Source organism: Ursus maritimus, unplaced genomic scaffold, assembly GCF_017311325.1.
Source record: "Ursus maritimus isolate PB19 unplaced genomic scaffold, ASM1731132v1 scaffold_2, whole genome shotgun sequence".
NCBI classification, from domain to species: Eukaryota; Metazoa; Chordata; class Mammalia; order Carnivora; family Ursidae; genus Ursus; species Ursus maritimus.
This window is the reverse complement of record NW_024424452.1, coordinates 3,783,203-3,800,321: the sequence shown is the minus strand read 5'-3', so window position 1 is coordinate 3,800,321 and position 17,119 is coordinate 3,783,203. Positions and strand designations below refer to the sequence as shown.

General features: G+C 65.8%; 1 protein-coding gene and 1 long non-coding RNA gene across 2 annotated transcripts in view; one reads left to right on the top strand and one right to left on the bottom strand.

Annotated features, from left to right (window-relative positions):
* RADIL (Rap associating with DIL domain) overlaps nt 1–17,119 on the top strand; it is a 94,648-nt gene that overhangs the window by 55,915 nt on the left and 21,614 nt on the right. Inside the window, exons 8-9 of the mRNA XM_040634721.1 lie at nt 191–363; nt 3,854–4,004. Coding sequence (XP_040490655.1) covers nt 191–363; nt 3,854–4,004 — 324 coding nt within the window. The remainder of the gene's footprint in view (nt 1–190; nt 364–3,853; nt 4,005–17,119) is intronic.
* LOC103669948 lies at nt 1,686–3,861 on the bottom strand. Its single transcript, XR_005835931.1, has 2 exons — nt 3,695–3,861; nt 1,686–3,588 (listed from the first exon to the last, which is right to left on the bottom strand). It is a non-coding gene; the product is annotated as an uncharacterized LOC103669948 (long non-coding RNA).

Genomic DNA, 17,119 nt, shown 5'->3' with positions numbered 1-17,119 from the left:
CCCCCCCCCCCCGGCAGAGAGGGGTCCAGAAGCAGGCTGGTGGTCTTGGGAGGGCATGTACGGCTGTCAGGCCTGTCCTCAGAGGCTTGGAGCCGGGGAGGACGGGCGTTGGGGAGCTCCGTGGGGAGGGCGGGCGGCGTGCCTGCCATGCGGGGAGCCACGGAGCATCACCTCCCGTCCCCGCTCCCAGGTCCCTCGCTGAGTTGCTTCCACTGGCCCAGAGGCGTCCAGGCGAGCGCCCGCCTGCAGCAGCTGTTGGAGTGGACGAGGAGCGCCGGCCACGGGGAGGCCGGGGAGCGCTTCTTCCGGAAGCTTTCCTGCGCGCTCAACCTGCTGGCCACGCCCCGCGCTCAGCTCATCCAGGTAGGTGGGCGCCGCGCGACCCGTGTGGGCCTCGGAGCTGCTTCCGGGCTCTGGGAGCTCGCAGAGCGGTCTGTGTCCAGTCCCTGACCCCACATGGCACAGGGGGCTCTGCACGTGCGACTCCGCTTGGGGCCCCCGAGATGCGGAGCTGACCCTGGCTTGTCCGCTGGGCGCCATCTAAGCGCACGACGCTTAGAAGCAGAGGAGGGAGGCAGCAGGGTGGGTCCGAGAGGATGGGAGCAGGAGGGACTCAACCGCTCGGCTGGCTCTGAAATGGACCATGGGGTGCGGCGGCCCCAAGAAGCCGGGAACGGCCCTCGGCTGAATTCGGACGGCCCCCACGCGCAGGGAGAAGGCAGCTTCGCTGGCTCCTCGGTTTTGGCCCCACGCCTGCGGGACGTCTGACCCCCGCAACCGTTGGAATGTGGTCACTTGTCGGAAGCACGACAGGAAGTGAGGATGCCCCCCGCCCCCACCTCGGTCACTACCTGACAGTTGTCACGGATGATCCATGAAACCAAACCAGCGGTGTCCCTTTCCTGCCGGGCAAGGCACCCAGTGTGCCCCAGGGACGATGGGGAGAGGTCTGCACGGCTGGCGCCACTGGGAGCGCCTGGACCACAAGGGCACCTTGGACATAGCCAGGACGCCCCTGCAGGGACCACGGACCTGCCGGTCAGGTGCAGCCGGAGCCTCCGCCTCTGCCCAGGGGTCACCACACGGGTCTCGTCTGTGTTGGGGTCACCGGTGCTTCATAATGGCGGTAGCTGCTTTGTGCTGGCCACGCCGAGGCCCCGCAGCCAGGGATCGCCCAGCAGATACAGAGAATCTGCCACGTGCGGGGGACTAGGTCTTGCTTAGGTGTCTTTTGAGTTACTGGATTTTTTTTTTATTCTAAAAGTGACTCATGGGTTTACTAGAGAAAATTCAGAAGCTGGGGCCGTGTGTGCGCAGATCGCAGATGGAGCATAGGCGTTCGGTTGGCTTCTTGGTGTCACAAGCCCCCACGGACAGAATGCGGACAAGATGAGATGTGGAGCGAGGAGGCGGGTGGGCGCCTGGGCCGCGGAGACGGCTGCCAGAGGAAAGCCTGTGGCCCCCGTGCGCGAGGCGGGGATCGGGCCAGGAAGGGAGGTCCCGGAGCAGAGCCGCCAGTCAAGCCCGCGAAGGTCTGCACACGGACAACAGACGAGCAAGAGGCCAAGAGTGGCTCTTCGAAAAGCATAATGAAAGTGGGAAATGACGAACTGCCACTATCAGAACGGAGAAGGGGACATCTTCAGAACAGACGCAGCAAGCAAGCGGGAATGACTGCGTCCCCGTCAAACTGCAGAAACATTTATTCATAGCAAGGGGCGCCTGGCTGCCCGAGCAGAGCTCCCTGTGGCTCTCCTGCCACCAGGGCTGTGGCCGGCATGTCGCAGACACGCGCGGGGAGGTCACGGGGCCACCCTTGTCAACATGACACGCACAGGAAGAGGACGAAGCGGCAGCCCTGGGTCCTCGGCTGCCCCTTCCTGCACGGCTGCGTGCCCGCCCTCACGCCGGCAGAAGCCCCGGCTGATTTCTAGAGCACTGCCAACGAACGGTCTCCAGGCGAACACCAGGCTGTCACCCTGACACCGGGAGTCTTATTCTGAAAAAAGGGGCTTCCTGGGGGCCAAGGTGCTTCTGAGCGCTGGAGGCCATGTGCCGTGGCCAGCTGTGCGGGGGCCTGTGCCCTCCACCCGGCAGGTGGCTGGCCTGGCAGTGCTGGGTGGTCGGTGACAGCCCAGGGTGGGTGCAGGACGCCGACCCGCGTCCCACCACAAGCCAGCCAGGCAGACTGAGGGGGCAGCTTCCAACACGAGACGGACGTGGGGAGAGAGGCTGGGGGACACCGATTGGGTTGGCAGACTTCTCTGTAAAGGGCCGGGTGACCGCTACGTTAGCCTTTCCAGGCCGCACAGTGTCGCCATCCCAAACTCTTTGTTGTTGTTAAGCTCTTTATAAAATGGGAAAACCATTGTTAGCTCAAGGGCCCTATAAATACAGGCCTCGGGCCATAGTCTGCCATCCCCTGAAACAGACTCCTCAGGGAGAAGAAACAAATGAACAAAATGTTCATAAAAACAGAAGACTTAGTGTCTGTAAAATAATAACAGGATTCTATAAATAAAAGAACCAAAAGGATTCTTGGAAACTTACACTGAGGAAGATAACAGAGAGGAAGGATTCAGTGGCAAGATCAGGAGAGAGTCCAGGAAGTCACCCAGCAAGTGTCCCCGCACTCGGGTAAGGACCCGGGAGCGTGCTGGGTCACTGACGCCCTCCCCGGTGCCAGCCCTGGACACCACGCAGCTGGGGGAGGGAAGCTGGGATTCTAGAAACTGAAAACCAAAAGGCACCGCCTCGGGCCAGCAGAGGCCATCCTGGGGGGGCTCCCAGCGGCTGCCCTGTGCCCCCCGACAAGGTAGCCCGGGACACAGCTGTCCCTCCAGCAAAGGCACTCGCTACCCACAGCCCAGGCCCTGGGCAGTAAACCCGGAGAGGGAAGCAGAGGAGCGACGGCAAGATGGGAGGGGAAGGACCTGCCGGCGAGGCCCAGGCTCCGAACAGTGAGAGTCAGAAAGAGCCGGGGAGGCGGCGGCCACAGAATCCTCAGGCCAAGTCACCCGGACATTCCGGACAGTGCAGCCCGGGGCTGGGATGGACTTGCACAGGACCTAGCACCTCAGAGTCGGGACCATGGTCACGAGAAACCCGAGAACTTCCTGGAAGAATGAAGACAGGACACATCCCCAAGATCAGCCGTCACAGTGGTTTCCGACATCCAACAGCCATGTCAGAAGCTGGGGGACAAGGGAGCTGCTGCACTCTGGGTCAGTCCTGAGGGCCTGAGTCACAGAAATCAGGATTAGCCCGGAGAGCAGAAGAGAGGTTTCCAGAAAACAAGAGCCCAGGGTCACGGGGGACGATGCAAGCTGTTGGATTTTGTGCACGAGTCCACCCTTTTCTACACGGCTTGGGCTGCTGGTCCCCCTTGAGGAAGCTTCCCTGTCCTGCACCCACAGAGCCGGTCTTGGGGGTTCCAAGTGGGGGAAGGCTTTGCCTCCATGCTTGTCTTCGGCCTGGCAGGTAGGGTCTCTCAGGCTGTGAGGCAGGAATCCCATTTCTCTTTCCCGAGTCCACGGGTCTCTTTCCCTCCCTTCTCAGCCCTGCGAGGCGAGGTCACGAGAAGCATGTCTGGTGGACAGAGCACTGGGTGTGGTGCCTGCTGGCTGTCCCCCCCCCCCCAACAGCCACCTCCCCCCACCCTGGCCGCCCACGGGACTTTGACACCCTCACCGACCTCACAGACGCCAAGGCGCTGCGCGAGCGAGCTGGGAGCATGTGGCCCGGAAGCCTGGATCCTCTGTTCCCGCCCCCAAAGTGCCCAGAAGACCCCCCAGGGCGTGTGGCTGTGCCATGGGGGGGGGCCTCTGACCATAAGCTCCTTCTTGTCCCCCAGATGAGCTGGGAAAACCTGCGGGCCACGTTCCCCACCCTAAGCCCCGCGCAGCTGCACCGGCTGCTGACCCAGTACCAGCTGGCCTCGGCCGTGGGCCCCATGAGTGCCTGGGAGCCGGGGGCCCAGGACAGCCCTGACGCCTTCAAGTCAGGTGAGCCGCCTCGGGGGGCAGGAGCCAGGGGCCCCATGTGCCGTGCTGGGGTAAAGGGGAGCCTCCCCAGGGATTTCGAGGAGCCTCCCTGGGGACTTCGAGGAGCCCGCAGAGCATCGGCCACTTCCGCCCTGGGCCATCTTCCTCCTGGAGCGCCCCGCCCTGTCCCCCACCTGGGGACAGGAGACCCCCCCCCAAGTAGGAGGTCAGAGCCTACAGAGCTCCTGACTTCTGAGGCCTGCCGTGAGGCGGGCCCTCTGCTGTGGGCCCCCCACAGTGTGGGTGCCAGCCTTCCTCCTGGGGGGGGGGCTCCTGTTCCAAGGCAGACAAGCCCCTTGCCGTCTGGATCCCGGGGACACGCCCGGGAGGGGGCAGCGCGGGGAGCACAGCTGTGGCTGGAGGCTCCCGGTCAACAGCTCGGGCTTGCGTGCTGGGTGGTCACTAGATGCGAAGGGTCGAGCACTGGCTGGGGCAGGTCGCCTTTGCCGGGATGCCCCGCGGTGTCCCCAGTCCCGACGGTGTGTGTGTGGGGTGGCTGCACTGCCTGGGGAGGGGGCAGAAGTCTGGTCTTGGCCGGCCGGTCACGCCCGTCCCCCCTCCCGCAGAGGAGGTCCTGGAGTCGATGCGAACCCCCCGCCATCGTGTTGCCGAGCGAGGGCTTCCAGGTGGACTTGGAGGCGGACTGCCTGGATGACAGCATCTACCAGCACCTTCTCTCATCCGCCACTTCCTGTGGAGCCTCGCGCCCACCCCCTGTCGGTGGGCCTGCCCGGCAGTGCGGGTACCAGGCCCGGCTGTCGGGGCCGGACTCCGTACGCAGGGTGGTCAGGGCACAGCCCCAGGCCTGGCTGCCGCCTGGGAAGTTCCGGGCCCCTCCGGTTCTCCCACTCAGCGGGCCGCTGAGCGCCCTGAGCACTTTCTCCCTCCCCAGGGCCCGCACCTCCCACCGGAAGGGGCACTGAGAGCCAGGCTGCCCCGGTTTCAGGAGCCCGTGAGGCTGCAGGCGCGCGCTCTGCCTTCCGCTGGGCTCCCCGGGCACAGGGCCCTCCAGGAAGGCAGAGCCGTGGGGCCCCCAGGCCGGCCCCCTCATGTAGACTCCTCGTTGCCTGCTCCGCCTCCCAGCACCGCCGGGTGTCGAGCCGCTGTCCCGACTGGCCGAGGCTGGCGGCAGCTGTGGGAGGAGGAATGCAACTGCAGCAGGTGAGACATGTCCCTGGGCTCATGCCTGCACCCCAGCCCTGCTGCCACCTGCAGGACCCTTTGGGGTCACGCGCCCCCACCCCAGCGAGTCCTAGTGGCCTGTTTGGCCTGGGCTTGCACTGCCTACCCGAAGGCCCCAGCCGGGATGCGGAGAACGGCTGGAGCCACGCCAGCCACCCGTGGGACTAAGTCCTCTGCCCAGGAGTAGAGAAGGGGGGATGGCTGAGGTGATGGCAGAGAAGGCGTGAGAGCAGGGCGGCGGAGGCCGGAGGACAGAGCAGCCTGGCCGTGCTCCTGAAGACTGGAGGGTCCTAAGGGCAGAGTCACGCGGGCAGAGCTGAGCCTGAGACAGGACACCTGCTTCATTGTGCTGGGTCTGCGGCACAGCTCTGAGTTCTTGAGACAGAGGCCCAGGACCTCAGCGTGGTCCCGAGCTCAGGGGGCGGCCCTGGGAGCCCTGGTGCTGGGCCGGGGCTAGGGTCAGGGGGCGTGGACAGATGTGGAGTCACTACTCAAGGTGCAGAGAGGGGCGGGGGCTCAGGAGAGGCGGGTGGAGGGGAGGGAGCCTGAGCAGAGCCCCTTGCTCAGCCCTGGAAATAGGCCAGCCTGCAGGCTCCGTTCTATAGAACTCCAGCCACGACAGGGAGAGGTGCCCCTTCCAGGCACGGGGTGTGCCCAGAGGGGTCTGTGAGCACCCTTCCCGGGTGGGGCAGGCTGCGAGCGAGTGTAGACAGGGGCCCCTTTTCTGCCCCCAGGAGAGGGTGTGGGTCGGAGGCGAGCTGAGGCCCCGTCCAGCCGCAGCTCCAGCACAGACGACTTCTGCTCGTCTTTGTGGTGGAGCTGGAGCGGCGGACCCTCCGGTCTAGGATGGGCCTGATCGGCCGGGATGGTGAGTGACCCCCGCCCGGAGCTCTGCCGTTCCATGACCCCCAACACTGGCCCACTTGCGTGTGCTCATCACGGAAGGAAGGGGGGCAGCTCCCAGAATCTGAGAGGAGGGAAGGGGCCTGTCTGGGCCGGGGGCGTGCTGGTGTCCAGCGCTGCCCGTGCAGGCCCGCTGAGGCCGCCGCTTCTCCCAGCACACGCCGCTGGGTGCCCCGGGCTCTACTCAGACCCTGCTCCCGGGCAGTCCCGGCGTCGGACGAGCGGCTGTCCTGGGCGGCCGCATCCTAGAGGTGAACGAAGCAGCCTGATGGGGCGTCAGCTACCTGAGGTGGGTACCGCCGGTGCGCCGAAGGAGCCCGCCCGAGCAGTCCGCTCATGGTCCTGCTCCTTCGACCTCTCGGCTGACACAGCAGCTGGCCCCCCAGGGAGGGAGCACTGTGTGTCACGAGGCGGGGGTGACGGGGTGGGCCCCCAGCCCAGCGCACCCCCAAACCCGCCCGTCTCACCTGCCCCTGCGGCTGGGCCTGTGGTGCATCCCACCACGCAAGCTCGGCACCCAGCATCCTCCTCCCCCAGTTTTCAGAGCCGTGGACCTGATCAACACGGGAAGAAGATTGCGTTTCTGGTGGCAAGTCTGGACGTGGACACGGCCAGGAAAGATCCGCTTCCGCGCGCCGCCTCCCTAGGAGTGCTGCCTATCGCCCTGAGGCTCCAGCCGGGTCCGCCCTTTGCTGGGCCGTTCCGCTCCTGCGTGGCCGATGTACATCTTAGTGTATATTTTATTTAATATGACAGACAACACTGAGCTGTGATGTTTGTTACAGAGCTTTACGTTAAAAGACTTTACTTGAAGCGTATAGATTCAATAAACTTATCTTTCGTATTCTGACGGGGTGTCGTGTGTGGAGCTGGGGAGGCGCGGTGCTCGCTCCCGGAGGCCCCTGGGAGGACACACGGATCCCTGCTGCCCCCACCCTGTCCTGAAGCCCGGAGCTCCTGTGCTCGGCATGTTCAAAGAAAGGTCTAGAACCGGCCTCCTCCCCCATGCTTTCCCCTCACTCCACGGCAGCCGCGGCTTGGCCCTAATGAGCTGTTAATCTGCGGCAGGGCCAGCGGCCCTGGAGTCACTGTCCTTCACCCCAGCAGGGACTCACCTCCTCCTCCACCAGGCAGCTGTGAGCAGGCCGACCGGGGCAGGGCCGTGTTGGGGGTCGTGGTGACAGCGGAGCTCGGACACCCAGCTAGCGGGGGGTGGGGTGTCCAGGGGTCAGCGCGCAGGCCTACAGCTGGCTCCTGGGTCGTCCTCACAGCGCCTGGAGCTCACTCTCTGACAGGAACAGACACCCGGGGAGGAGGGTCCCGGTGAGTCAGCTGCCTCGCGCCGCGCCCCTCACATGGAGAGGGGGTCTCGGGGAGGGCCCCGCCGGAGTGGTGTCCCGCTCGGCCCAAGCGCCGGGGCTTCGCGCGGCTCCACACACTCCTCTGGTGAGCGCGGACGAGAACTGCGCCCGCCGCTGCTCCACGGACACCGGACCCGCCTGCTTTGAAGCGCCTCCCGCTCCTGGGTTCCCAAAGGCTGGATGACGTGTGTTTTTGAAACATTCATTTTAAACCTGATTGGACCCAAAAGGAAAATGTTTAGAGCCCCAAACTGAAATCAGGGTGCAAGTTCAGAGGCCAACAGCAAGCCTGCCCCGTTACTGGTCTCGGTTGTTCCCGCTCTGCGCAGTGAAGAGAGGATACAGCTGTGCGCCGACAGGGGACCCCACGTAGCTAAGTTCCCGAGGGGCTGGGGCCCGAGAGGAGTGACACCCGCACAGAGCTCACAGCGGGCGCCTTACAGGCAGTAACTCATTTACTGCTAGAAGCTCCCTGCCCCATTTTCGAACAAAGGAACACGTGCAGGAGACTTATTTTCTGTCACCAGCCGCTGCCACATAATGCTCGGAAAAACCGAAGGCTGGCTCAGCGTCCGCATCAACCTCACTTACCCTCACGAGCGCAGCTGAGGTCGTCCGAGCTGCAGCTGCGGTCGTCAGCTGCAGCTGCGGTCTCCGGACCTCAGACAACACGCTGGCCAGGAATGTTCTCCGCCACGGCACCGTGCACAGGCCGAGCCCAGCTCCCCAGCAGATTTCAAGCTCCTCTCACTTCGGCCCACAGCCTGTTGGCCAAAGCACAGGACAGGAAGCCCGCAGTCAGCGGGTGGTAAGCACGCTCCCCACCGCAGGCCATAGCAGGAGTGTGGACTGCAGACCAGAGGAGTGAAAATGGACACCGATAACTCGCGCCCTTGGGAGCACTCCCGGGTTTGAGCTCGGTAGTTTCTGTCTAGACTCTCAGTAACAGTTACCTGGAAGAAAAGTAAAGGAACATCTCGGATTGGCGCTTGGCGGCGTGGGAAAGCAGGGAAAAATGTCTCCTCAAAGCCCTTCTCACCACCTGGTTCTTACGCAGGTTTGGGACCCAAACTTAGAGCAGGTGGAGGATCTGAAAATACCCAAGCTGAGCACTGACTGAAAACAGCCCCCAAGACATCTTGCAAAACTAACACACACTTTCTCCAGACAGAAGCATTTACATCCTCAACCCTAGCCTTCCCTAAGTCGGGCCCCGGGCCACTGCGGAGATTAGCTAGGCTCAGTACGCCCTGGCCTGCTGTCCCGGCGCCACGCGGGGCGGGGGTGGGTGTAGGGTCGGCAGGGGGGCAGGGAGAGAGAGCTCAGTACATGCACACCTGGCCTGCTGTCCCGGGGCCACGCCCAGGGTCCGCGTGGGGCGGCGGGCATCGGGGGCGGCAGGGCTGGAGTCGGCCCCGTCACGGGACCAGGGTGTCCCCGGGCGGGGCCCCCGCCACCGCCCACCTCTCTGCTCCACGGGCACGTCACGTGCGGTCTCTCGGAAGTCCTCCTGAGGAGCCGGGACGGCCAGCGGAGCCGAGACGTGGCACTCCCCTGCCGGCCGGCATGGTCCGGGAATCCTCGCACCGCCACCCGCCTACTCCGCGGCCGTGGTTCCTTCCGGACGACCAAGCGCCCCGGCGTCCCGCGGGGGCGGATCCGGGGTCTGGGGGCGGGCAGGCGAGCTCGGGCGAGCAGGGAAGGCCAGGGAGCTCGCAGGGCAGCCAGCGCCAGCCTGGTGGCCCGCGCTGTGCGCGCCCCGCCCAGGCTGGGCGCAGCCTTGGGAGCTGGTGTCCAGAGCGGGTGGCTGGCCTCCCAGTGGAACCAGGGGCGGGAGGCGCTGGGGTGGGTGGGGCGGACGGGACGACGTTTCTTCCGCTACCACCCACCAGCGTGTCTCCCCACTCGGCATAATACCGGAGCGATCCGGGAGTTTGCTCGGAGGCTCCGTGGCGAGGTGTTGGGTCCCTGCTGGGTTGTCTCTCCTCTCCTCTGGATGGCAGGGCCTGCAGGCCGGAGGAGCCCCAGCGCCCTGGCCTCGCGTCTTCATCCAGTAGCATCAGAAGGCGGGCTAAGAAAGGACACTGGCAAAGATCTCTTCCTGGTGGCAGCTGCACTTTGGTGTGGGAGGGCACGGGGGCTCCCTTTCTGATCGCCACATTCGTTTTTTATTTCTGTAACATCCGGGATGCTGGGGGACTCAGTGGGAAGAACGGCCCCAGGTGTCTGGCCCAGCTGGGCGGGGGGCCCCCTGCCCAGGGCCAGCTCCCCACCCCAGCAGCGCTCCTTAGCCTCTCCCTGCCTCGTGCACACGGGACTTTCTGAAAGACATTTATTGTTGCTGCATCTCTCTCCGCCCCGAACAAAACAGCCAGAAACAGACCAAGCGGCCCCATCCAGCCCCCAGCCAGGCGGAGAGCTCGAATCAGACCTGTTCCACCACACAGCTCAGCACACGGGGCCACGAGAACACCAAAGGCTGAGGGCACGGGACGCGGCCCTGACCAGCAGGAGGGACCCAGACGCACCCAGGGGCTTGGACTCACGCCCCTCCTGAAGCTTCCCCTTTGGTCACAGCAGCAGCCGCGGCTTGGCCCTAACGCCAAGCTCTTAATCTGCAGCCGCCGGAGTCCCCCAGGTCCATCCTTCACCCCTGGCAAGAGGCCCGCCTCCTTCTCCACCATGGCGGCTGACCGTGCGCCAAGGCCAGGGGCAGGGCCGTGTTGGTGTCGCCCGTGATACGCGGGACTCGGCCACCTCTCGCTGGGCGTGAAGACAAACTGGGCCACGCCATGGGCATCTTCAGCAGCGTCAGCAGCTCGGTGGCCGCGTGCGGGCGGCTCCGCGTCACTCCTCGTAATGTGCGGGGCTCGGCGAGCGTGCTCTGGGCCAGGTCCTCTGCTTTGACAGGGAACAGGGAGCACCCTGGGATGAGGAGGGTCCCGGTCAGTCGGCGGCAGGTGCATGCCTCCACGGAAACCCTGAGGCCTCGTGGAGAGCTGGCACCCGAGGCCTCCGGGTTGTAAGGCATGAGCTTGTAGAAGAAGCAGGCTGCAGAGGATGACGCCCACGCCCGGGTGTCGACCGGACCCTCGTGCTGTGGGCCCATGCAGACCTCGGGGGACCAGGAAGATGTCTAGAGCCGAGCTCCTTCCCCTTCTGCCCCATCCTGTACCTGGGAATCAGGTCTTGGCTCCGGGAGGCCAGCTTGGGTCAGGTTGTGGTCATAAGCACGCGATGACCTCGGGGGCACAGGGAAGGGGCGGCAGCTGTGGGCGGGACTGGGGACCTCGAGACAGCAGGGCCTCCAGGCTCCGAGGAACCTGTTAGTCTGCCCCCCGCGTGCCCACGCCGGTCCCAGGACAGCGGAGAGACATGCGCCCGGCCAGGCCTGGAGTGGGGACAGAGCCTCAGCCCTCACTGAGCACCCCGGTGCGAGAATGGGGACGGTGGCACAGCGGCCGGCCTTACCACGGAGGCGAGCATAGCCCCTCTGCTGTGGACGCTGCTCGCTGCCCATGAACTCCAGCAGCTCGCCAGTTCGGCCACCAGGGGCAGGTGCTTAAGCGCACAGGGCCAGGAACTGCGAGCTCAGCACCCTGCACGGGAAGTCACTGCTGGGCCGCAATGCGGGGCCCCAGACCCCGTGGTCCCCCTTCCACAACCAGAGCCCAGGAGGAGTGAAGGGGAAGCCTCAGAACCCTGGGTTGAGGTGCGACGGTTCCGCCCTAAAGGAACCCAGGGTCCACTGGAGAGGAGGGCTGCCGAGTGGCGTGGGCACAGGGCCATGTGGCTCAGGCCTTCGAAAAGGGGACAGATGGTCTGGAAGGATCCTAGAAGAGGGGCTGGGGACCGCCACAGGAGAGGACAGACCTGGGAGAGGAGCAGGACGTGGGGCGTTCCGGACCGGAGAGGGTGCGTGCAGCAGCAGGGGCTGGGGGAGGGGCGGGGAGGGGATGCTGGGGCGCAGGAGTTTGCGCTGAGGAAGGCAGCTGGAAGGCGCAGCGTGGGGAGTGGGGACTCAGGCTGAGGCAGGCTGAGTGGGGGCAGTGAGGCCAGGCAGGGGCGGGGCCGAGGCGGGAGGGCCCACCTGTGCACACGGGCCTCGTAGCACCGGCCACCTGGTAAAGGGAGTCACTTCTCTCCCAGGAGCAGCAGGCGCCCGGCTGGTTTAGTCCAGGGGCCCGTCGGCAACCTGGGGGGTCAGGAGGAGACACAGACTTAGCCCGCACCTCTGACTCCACCCTCCCTGCACTCTGCTCCTGGAGCCCGGCTGTGTCTGCCCGGCCCAGGCCGCTCTCGGGGACGGATGGGCCGCTGCAGAAGGGGCGGCCGTGTGCCACCCCCTCCCAGTGCCTCACCGCCAATCCACAGCGGGATCTGCGCTCAAGGACGAGTGGCTCCTGCCAAGGCAGGAGCGGCCCCCGCGGGAACAGAAGAGCTCAGAAGCGGGCTGACCTGGGTCACCGCAGAGAAGAAACGACTGGAGCAGGGTGGGCATGACCTCGGCGCTGGACCACCCGAGGCGCAGCTGGCCATGGGCGCAGCAGCTCGGCTGGTGGAGGGCGCCAACCTGGAGGACACGACACACGTCCCACTGAGTACCCGCCCACCCCACTCCCGGGGCCCACAGACACGCTCTCCACCTTGCGACGCTTGGCTGGTCTGCCTGGGGATAGGGGACAGGGGTCACCCAGGGCCGTGGCCTGGACAAATTCTGGGAAACAGCCTGCGCTGCCCTCTTCGAGGGCACCCTGTCACCGCGCATGCCACCCCCTGCGGCAACCGCTCCCATGTCCAGCACGCCCTGTTCTCCAGTCCTGGCCCCTCCGGCTCCCGGGTGCTACGCCTCCAGTTTCTCCATCTGTGGCAAGGTCACCACAGCGCCTGCCTGGCACGGTCGAGTGAGGACCGAGGATGGGAGGCGCTGGTAGGCAAGCGGGAGGCCCGTGCCAAGCGGGGACCGCGGCGAGGCCGGTGTCTGCCAAGAGGCAGGGGGGCGGGGGGCGCGACCGCGGGAGCCTCTTCCGGGTCAGAAGGCGCAAGGCCCAGAACCGAGCGTCCCCAGACACGTCCACCCACCCTGGGATTCAGGCTGGGACCACGCGTGGAGTGTTCTCCTGCCCAGGGCTGTGGGGCCGGGGGCGCCCAGCAGCAGGCCCCCACGCCAGCAGCTCCGCAGCCGAGCGGCCCCTGCCTCTCCACGGTGCCACTGGCCTGGGCCGCAGCAGGAGTGCTGGAGGCCTGGAACACAAGGGGTCCCGAGGAGGCCTCAGGCAGCTAGAGTTGGCGGAGGTGTCCCTGGCGGCCTGTCAGGCAGCCGGTGACAGCCTGTGGCGAGCAGATTGCCGAGGCCGGGCTCAGGCGTGGGCTCTGAGCTGCAGGCCACGGGAGGCCAGCTCGGCCCAGGCCTTGTGGAGAGACAGAGCAGGAGCGTCACCCCGTGCCAGCGGTAGACCTCAGAGGGACCGGAAGGGGCTGGAGTGCCCAGCACGTGCACAGTGAGAGCCCTCCCGCCTGAGACAGGCAGAGGCTCCGAGGCTCAGGGCTGGGAAAGTAAGCTCTCATCGGGGCAGCTCATGGAACAGCAGGGGGCGGGGAGGGAAGGACGGGTCGAAAAGCCTTGAGGAGGTTAGCGCCAGGTGGCTTCGCCTCGGGCTCACCTGGGCTGCAGATCCAAGGCCGCGGTCAGACCACGGCTTGGAGTCAGCAGGCGCGTGGAGCATCTCCATGGCCGTGCCGCGTCACCAGCCCGCGGCAGCAGCGCCCACGAACTCCGAGGGGCGGGCTGTCCCAGGCCAGGAGCTGCGGAGGACAAGCGTGGCGGCTCAGTGGGAACCGGGAGGCCCATGTGGTGCACGGCCCAGCGGCTTGGGGCCATCGGCGAAGCCCACAGGTCACACTTGGGGAGGCACCTCAGGCCCCGGATGGGCAGAGTGCCAATCCCCCAACTTTCCTAGGCCACCTCTCGAACAAAGAGTAGCTATTACCCTGCTGCGTTCACCTTCGTACCAAGCGGCGAAGCAACCGCTTTCCTGTCATCGTTTTTCCTCAAGCGCACTTAAGCACTGAGGCTCCAAGGTGGTCGTGCAAGAGACCACGTGGTGACCACGGCCACTCAGAAAGAAAGACCGTCAAAGGGGCTGAGCACAGCAGGCGAGAGGCTCCCACCTGGAAGGAACAATCGGGACAGATTCGAGAGTGCAGCACAGTCCGGCCTCGCGCTACTCCTGAAGGGGGGCTCAGCACAGGAGCTCTCGAGGCGAGACGCTGTTCTACGTGACGCATGGAAACCTGGGGCCGTCCTGGCCTCTGCCAGCAGCACCCCAGGCCGCCTCCCGGAGGGCCCAGCCCGAGGCCCTGAACTCCCGTACCTGCCCGCTCTGGCCCAGGGCGCCGAGCGTGCCTTGAAGAAGGTTAGAGGCTCCGCTTGAGAATATCAAGGTTCCTTGAACAGTGGAAGGCTGTCACACCCAGAAGCGGGCCGAACTCGAAGGCCAAGCGTGGGGCTGCTGGAGAGCTCGCAGGGGACCCTGGGAGGCTGGGTGCTGCAGGATGGCTTCGGAGTCCCACGGCTGACCGCCTCCTGAAGCATGCAGCCTCGTCAGGGGGCCCCGGGCCTGAGCATGAGGTCATACCGGCACGAAAGCCCCTGCTGCTGGGTGGGGGCCTCAGAGTCGCAGTGCACCAGGGAGCCGACGTGTCTGTGCTGCGCGGGGAACCACAGCCGAGCTCCATCCAGCTGTGTCCCCAGAGTCTCCGGCTACAGCCCAGAATCCCTCTGAGTCTACGATGGAATGTTCTCGGGAAGGTACTGTGACCTCTCATGGAAACCACTTGACCTCTCATGGCGAAGGGATTCGAGAAGAGGCGTCAGCCTGAGGCTGCTCACCTTCACCGCCGAAGCCGCGTGAACCCGCCCACAAGCCCCTCCTCCCGGGTCTTGAGGCGGCTCCCTCAAAGCAACACAGTTCCACAGGCGAGAGGGCCGTGCTTCCCCCAGGCCCAGACGAGTCTCCGGGCCCCGAGGCTCCACCGTGGCTCAGGAAGAACATAGCGATGGGAAGCAGCACGCGCGCCCGGGCGCGTCCACACGGCCGCGCGTGCAGGGCGCTTCAGGCGGGACAGCGTGCGGTACAGGAAGGAAGGGGGTCCTGCCGGCTGGTGCCGGTGATCCAGCACCAGCACGGCCTCCACCAGGCACTGCAGAGACGGAGGCCGCTCGCGGGGAGCCGTGCAGGAGCCCGCCCGCCCCCGCCGAGCACTTACGGCCTCTGCAGTCAGCGTCCCCCCCTTCCTCAGGAGCTCCTAAAGGGGAAGGGAAGAAGGGGGCACCCGATCTCGGTCAGCATCAAAACAGTGCAGCTAGAAAGGCACTGTTGCAAACTCGAGGAGAGAGCGGAAAGCAAGCTGGGAGGCGGAGAGGGATGGGCAGCGCCCCCACCCACCATGAACACCTGGTGGGCTAGGGGACAGAGTTCTGCCCCTGCCCAGCAACCTGGGGTTTAGGCCTGGGAACACAAAGCCCCCCCCGCCCCGGACAAAGAGGCTATGTCAGGCTCAGGCCCCCACGGAGCAGCGCGGGCCGCCCCCCTCGGGGGAGGAGGCATGACCCAGCAGGACTCACGCCGCGTGCTCTGCTCACGAGGCGCTGACTGGTACTCGAAGGCGCTATAATCCAGCCGCTCTGGGAGGCAGTAGGTGGCTGGCGGTGGGAGTGGCGACAGCGCGGACAGGAGTGGAGCCCTCCAGCTCCGACTTATGCGTCTGGAAGAGAGAGCAGCGAGTGCTCAGGGGCCCATTGCAGGCTGGCCCGTCCAGGGGCGCAGAGTCCCTGCGGGGCCACCTCCACCCTCACCGGACACCGGTGGAGTGGAGGCGTCTCCCCCTGGAAGTCGAGCCTGTCTGCACTGCTGGTTGGTCTGCACGGACAAAGGGTTTGGTGAAGCTGTGTAGGAACACCCCTTGCTGACGTCTGCCCACAGTGATCGCTCTGGCTTCTCCCTTACGACAGGGACAAATGCCGGTGCTGAAGGGGCTCGGCCAGGGCTGCCAGCATCACCCAGGCACCACACCTGGTCCCGCCCACCTCCTGCCTGTGGACCCCGTGTGGCTCCCGGCCCCGTGTCCCACCTGCGTCCGGGGCGCTGGGACCCTGAGGGACTGCTGTGCAGCAGCCAGGCCCGCAGCATGGAGGGCCTGCGTTCAGCCACTGGTCCTCCGTGAGGCTGGCCCGTGGACAGCACCGTGAAATCTGTGGCCACCGCTCCATCCACCTCAGTGACAGGGCCTGGCTGTAGGAGGCATGGAAGGGGCGGGCTGTAGGGACCCAGGCTGGGGAGGTGCTGGGGTCCAAGGAACCGGGGAGGAAGGGCTGCTGTGTGTGCGGGTGGGAGCCTGACCTCATGCTCTCGGGGACGGGCAGCCCCAGTAAAGACACCTAAATGCGGCACCTGAGTGGACACGGTGCGTCCGTCAGTGGGTTTGGCGCTGCAGCATGTCAGGGACTGGAGGGCTGCTGGCCCCTGGGGACCCCAAAGCCCCCACGCGCCCCCCAGCCCGAATGGAGACACAAGAGGATCATTCTGGAATCAGGGCGGTGGAAGGGACAGGAGGAGTTGATGGGACCCTGGGGGCACGGATGGCCAAGGTGGTGCATGGAAGCCCAGGGACAGGGAGTTCTCGTCTCAGGCTCACCTGCCGGGCTCTGGAGTGTGAGGAGAAGAAGCCTCCGAGAAGTGTGTGCGACCCCTTGATGGGCGCTGGCACTTAAGCGAAGCCAGTCCACCAGCCTCTTGCTGAGCAGGTTGGTCTGGTCTGCAGGTGGGGAGGGAGGGACAACAGGTGGGAAGTCATCAATCCCACAGACTCAGGCTACAGGGGCACTGGGAGATCTTTCTAGAAGCGAGCTCCTGAACAGGGAGCTGGGCCCTCAGACCTCCCCCACCACCTCTGCCGTCCCTCCGAGGTCCTCCACTGCTCTCGCTTTCTGCCCAGGCCTCTCAGGAGAGGAGCGACTACCTTCATGGAGGGTGTGTAGGGCCAGGCTGAGTGACCTTGGACACGACCAGGGCAGGTGCCTCAGACTGGGCCCTCGGGCTGCCGGCTCGAGACTCTGGCGCACTGGCCGCAGCCGGACCTCCTCCTTCTGTCACCCTTCTGCAAGGGCCTTGCCCGGGGTGGGGAGTGGTGCGACAAGTCCTCTGGTCTGAGAACACCCGGGGAAGGGCTGCTCTCTGAGCAGGCGCTGTTTCCATAACGCCCGGCCCTCTACCGTGCCCAGAACTTCGCCCTCCACTAGCCTGCCACTGCCCGGGGACAAGGGGGAGACAGCAGGAGGCGGGAGGGGCTGGTCCTTCCCGAGGCACCGGGGGGCAGGGCGTGCTGCGGACAGCCCAGAGCCAGCAGGGGCAGGGCGGAGCCACGTTACTGCGCCAAGAGCACCCAGGCCACCAGGCTCAGCTGCTGGCTGCTCTGGACATGGTCACCTGGGACGGAGGAGCTCAGGCCATCGGAGAGGCGACCTCTCTCTCAGGATGGCGGGCGCAGAGGAAGCTGGGCTGCTCGGGGCATGGCGAGCAGGCGTGGTCTGCAGCAGGTCCGTGCACGTCTTCTCAGCCTGGGAGGCAA